The 4,949-nt window shown below is 57.7% G+C and overlaps 1 protein-coding gene across 1 annotated transcript in view; it reads right to left on the minus strand.

Moving 5' to 3' along the window:
• Window positions 1-971: 971 nt before the first annotated feature.
• Window positions 972-4,949, minus strand: part of SPTBN2 (spectrin beta, non-erythrocytic 2) — a 31,912-nt gene continuing 27,934 nt past the window's right edge. Inside the window, exons 33-36 of the mRNA XM_040639474.1 lie at window positions 3,313-3,533; window positions 2,842-3,015; window positions 2,255-2,297; window positions 972-1,931 (exon numbers count right to left, since the gene is read on the minus strand). Of these exons, the coding sequence (XP_040495408.1) occupies window positions 1,698-1,931; window positions 2,255-2,297; window positions 2,842-3,015; window positions 3,313-3,533 (672 nt within the window). The 3' untranslated portion in view covers window positions 972-1,697. The remainder of the gene's footprint in view (window positions 1,932-2,254; window positions 2,298-2,841; window positions 3,016-3,312; window positions 3,534-4,949) is intronic.

Genomic DNA, 4,949 nt, shown 5'->3' on the forward strand with positions numbered 1-4,949 from the left:
ACCATTCTGGGGCTGTGTTGTGCGAGTCCTGGGCCTGCACACGCCTGACCCTGTCTTAGTCATGGCTGATGATGGTCAGGGCTCTACTCAGCCAGGGCCCTCGGCCAATTATGCTAAAGACAGGGCTGCTTAGGGGAGGGGGTGAGGGGTGAGTGAAATAGGTGATGGGGATTAAGGTGTGCATCTGTTGTGAGGAGCACTGGGTGATGATTGAAAGTGTTCAATCACTAGATTGTATGCCCAGAACTAATAGAACACTGTGTGTTAACTATACTGGAATTTAAAATTAAAATAAAATTTTAGATAGGGCTGCTCCTCTGGAAAGATCTTCTCTGAGCCCCCAAAAGAAATGGTTGTGTGTCTATGGGAAACAATGAAAGAACAAAGCTTTTCCTGTAGGAGACCACCAAAGTAATACTGGTGCCCTGAAACTTCCAACTGCCAAGCCACAGACAAGGGAGAAAGCTCCCTACTCCTTTTTTCTTGTACTTCGCCAGATGTAGCCTATATTCCGTGTTTGTGTGTTTACACACTTTGGATGTACCTCGTGGCCTCCCAGAGTGATGTCATCCTATTGGTCAGCGGATTGAAAACTTCCCACTTTTCTGACCCCTGTCTGAGCTCCCTTGGTCCTCTCTATCGGGGAGGAGACAGAAGATGGGGTCAGTAACCACCCCCACGCGCTCCACTCTCTACTGTCGGGCTGAGCAGTGGCTGAGACTTACTTGGGCAATTCAGTCTTTCATTTTTGAAAACAGTGGAGAGAGTCATGAGTGAAGAAAGTCGTGTGCCAGGGAAGGAGTTGTTCACTGCCTTTTAACATTAATAGTGTTTGTTAACATCACTCTGACCCACTGTGAACTTCTTTGGTCTAAAAAGAGGCTTGTCATTGCTCAGCCCAGCAAGCAGGAGGTCATTATCATGGGGAAATGAGACCAGGGTAGGGAGGCTCTCAAAATTATGTGGTTCTTTGAGGGCTGGGAGGCTGGGGGCAGCGTGGAAACCTGACATACAGGGAACCAGAGGCAAAGGCAGGGAGGCTTGTGGTCAGGAAATCAAAGACACCCAGAAGCAGTAAGAGAAGCTGAGCTGTTTAATCACCTCCTTGGCCAGACTCAAGGCTGTGGCTGCCCCGAACCACTCACACCTGGAAGCCACTGAGCGTCGCTGGAGATGGAGTGGCCGATCGAGTCAGAGGATGTTAGGATGGGAAAGGGGAGCTTCGTGTCTCTGACTCGGTCATCTGGCAATCTTGCCCCCAGGTCCTGCTTCAGCTCTGAGAGGTTCCTGGCTGGTCCCCAGGGGCAAGGAACTGAGGGGCATGTCCTAGCTGCGGTGGGAGAACGACCTGAGGCAGGGGCAGCCATTCCCACATGGCCTATGTGGAGGGAGCAGTGCTGTCCGCACCTGGGTCGGGGTTGGGGTGTAGGGCTGGGGGAGAGGGAAGAAGTCAGAAGGTGGGAGTGGAATTGGGGGTCGCCTGGGTCCCACCACCAGTCTGGAATTAAATAGCAGAAGAGGAGCGTTGACCTTGGGAACACTGACTTGTCCTCCGAGACAGTTCCTGGTGATGGGCTGACCTTGGCAACAGACCCTAGCAGCAGGCAGTTGTCCTGACAAGAGGGTGGTCCCTGTTGACAGTCCCTGGCAGTTTCCTGAATAGACGGAAGAAGCTGGCCTGGGAGTCTTGCCCCCCACTACTTGCTCTTCTTGAAGAAGCTGAAGCGTTTTTCTCTCTCTCGTTCTCTGCCATCCTTGCTGCGAAGTACGACAGGCCCCTCAGCCCCGACCGGTGACACGGGGGGCATGGTCATGGCCCGGGTCATGCCCCGGGCGGCACTGGGCACCGCTGGCTCTTCAGGCTCTCCAGAGGCAGAGGACGCGGTGGCAATGGCGGCATTCACCACCCGCAGCCATGAGCTCATCTCTGCCTGCAGGGGGCACAGAGAGACAGGTGGTCAGCCACAAGGCTGCTGTGAAGCTGGGGCCCGCAGACAGCTGGGACGCCTCCGAGGAGCAGGCAGAAAAGCGACCGGACTATTCCATCTCACTGGAGAAAAAGACTCCTTTAAGACGGGGAACCGGTTTTTGGGCGCCTCTCACCAACATCCAGGTGGCACAGGGTGAGCTATCGATCAGGAGGAACGAGACACTTACTCAAGGAAAAAGAGGGAAGAGAGGGGAATCTGCAACTGGAATGTACTGAGAACGGCGCAGAGAGATGGGAGCGCGGGAGGAGCAGGGGCCAGCTCACCTCATCCTTAGCCTGGAATAAATATTCTTTTCCATCCTGTAAGCTGTTGGGAGAAAAAGAAACGTCAGGGCAGAGCTGAGAACGTGGAATGGCTACCTGAGAGCTGGGGAGAGCTCCGTTACCAGCCCGAGACCAGGCTGGGGAACATGAGGCTACAGCCCTTGGCGCCAGACCAGACACGTTCTGCACGTCCGTCAGATTCCCAGGACCGTGCAGAAGCAAACCCTTCCCGTTTGGCTGCTGAGGCTCCCGGTGAGCTCACCTGCACCCCAGGCCAGGCCTCCTGCTCTGGCTGCTTGCTGGCAGGCAGGGGCAGGCCCCGGGAGGCCCCCAGTGCTGGCGAGCGCCAGCACCCTGCCTTCAGATTTCTCATCCCGGATTGTTTTTTTGTTCGCCATCGTCGGCAGTCAGGCCTACATCTTGGGGCTCCTGCTCCCCTTAGTGTGGAATACAACCAGAACCCCCCCCTTTCCCTCATCTCCATCTCTGGCCTCGAACGCCAGGCCCTATAACTCTATTCCCTCTGCTCCTAGCTTGTGGCTCCCCCCCACCTCCCCTCCCATCCTGAGGGCACCTCCCACTCCTACCCCAGCTTGAAGACGTGTTTGCGCTTTCGGTAATCAAAGGCGACGCTGCCCTGGGCCCTGGCCAGGCTGACAGGCACTTCTCCGTGGTATGGCACTCCCGTGCTGGCTGCCTTTGCGTCCTTATAAAAGCCGAGGCTCCCACGCCGCAGGACGCAGTACACGTTTTGCCATGACCTGGGAGGGACCGTGGTGTAGGTGAGACGGGTGACCGGTCTCTGCGGGGCCTAGAACCCTGGGACTAGCTCAGGTGTCCAAGGACTGCCAGTGCCACTCCTGTCTTTGGGCTCCTTGTCTTTCCCCACTCCTGCCCCTCCCCTGAGGCCCTACTCTTCTCTGGGTCCTCCCCTGTCCCAGAGGACCCTCCTCCTACAGGGCCCCTCTTCCCCGTCCTTCCAGGAGGGCACTGCAGGAAAGCCTCTTCAGAAGGCGGGAGCGGCAGAGGCCACCATGCTGGCTGTGCAGGCCCGGTACCTGTTGGCAGCCTTCTTGCCAAAGGCCTCCATCTCCTGTTTGCGACACAGCATCCCCTCCATCTGCTCCTGGGCAGAGAGCTCAGGGCCTCGAGGGGGCAGAGTGGCAACCCGGGCTGACTCGGATGACCTGCTCTGGGGCATCACAGGAGGGGCTGGGCCCCGCGTCCGGGGCTGCTTCTCTCCCCGTGGCCCATTGGCTTCATCCCCAGTGCCGGACCCCTGTGGGGAAAATGGAAAACAATGTCAGCGTCAAAGGAGAAAATGGGAAATACCTCGCCTGAATGTCATGAAGCTTGAAGTCCAAGAGCTGGTCTTCCCGGCCCCTGTGTCCTTTGTCCTTTGGGCCCCCACCCCCTCCTATGCCCAGCATCACCACCACCTGGCTCGCACCCCTCTGCACCCCTTCATCTCTCGGTTATTAACACCCACACCTGTGGGAGCAACTCACAGGTCCTTCTGGGAAGCTGCCCTGCTCAAGTCTCTGTTGTTCCAACAGGGGCTACAAGGACAAGAAGCTGTAAGAAGATGTGCAAGGCGGGGGGGGATGATGGGGGCGCACAGGGCAGCGGGGGTCACCTGCGGGGACTCTGCGTCTGTGCAGACTCCATTAACGCTGGCCTGCTCTGTGGGTGCCGGTAGCCGGGGGTGGGTTCTGGAACAGCGGAAGTCAACAGAACAGTAAGCCCTCGGGTTGCTCAGACTCAGCCTCCTCTTTGCCCAAGTGTCCCAGCTCTCACCCGTCCCAGGCGGCGTCGGGAGCCATCCGGCCGTCCGCCAGGTCTCCTTCAGGCCGAATGGCTGTGGGCTCTGGAGCAGGCGGCTGTTTCCTCCGTTCCTCCTCCTCCCTCTTTCTTTTCCGCTCCTTCTCCTGCTCCTCCAGCTGTCAAAACATTCTGGGATCAGAGCATAGAAGGTCTCATTTAAGAGGACCAGGGCACAGGGGAAAGCTGGCATGCCTCAGCTCTAGCCTGATGAAACAGAAAGGATGAAAAATGTAATTCCAAGAGAAGGTGGGGATTAGAAGCCACGGAGGAGATGGTGTCTCTTAGCGTCACCCGGTGGGGGGGTGGGACACTGATGGCTCCTAAAGCTGGGGTGACAACCAGCATTCTTGGCTCACATCTGGGAGAGGCTGGCGCAGTGGGAAGAGAAGACACGTCTTCTTCAAGCAGGAGAACACAGGCCTGGGGCAGTGGGAGAGGGTGGGCATTCCTGGGGTCCCCCAGCCCTCACCGCGGTGAGCTTCTCCAGCGCGCTGAAACGCTCCTCCCAGGCCACCGCTGACTTCTGGAAGGCCTCATGCCGCTTGATGAGGCTTTCAACTTCGTCGACTGTGCAACCCAGCTCAGCACTTCGCACCAATGGCTCTTGGCTACACAGCCAGGCCTCTGCCATACCCGCGTCTCTCCCAAATACGAGCACCTCCAGAACTGCAGGGGTTGGGAGGGGGTCACAGGGAGATGGCAGGTTAGAGCACCGGCAGGGCACTGTAGCCACAGCCCTTCGAGAACAGGGACACGGAGGAAGCTAGTGTCCCAGGGCAGGAGCACAGGGCAGAGCCAGGCAGTGCCAACGGTGGGCACCTTGAGTTCCAGGCCCAGGCCTCTTGGTCTCACATACGCTGGAAACTACAGG

This window comes from Ursus maritimus, unplaced genomic scaffold (assembly GCF_017311325.1).
Source record: "Ursus maritimus isolate PB19 unplaced genomic scaffold, ASM1731132v1 scaffold_23, whole genome shotgun sequence".
In the NCBI taxonomy this organism is placed as follows: domain Eukaryota; kingdom Metazoa; phylum Chordata; class Mammalia; order Carnivora; family Ursidae; genus Ursus; species Ursus maritimus.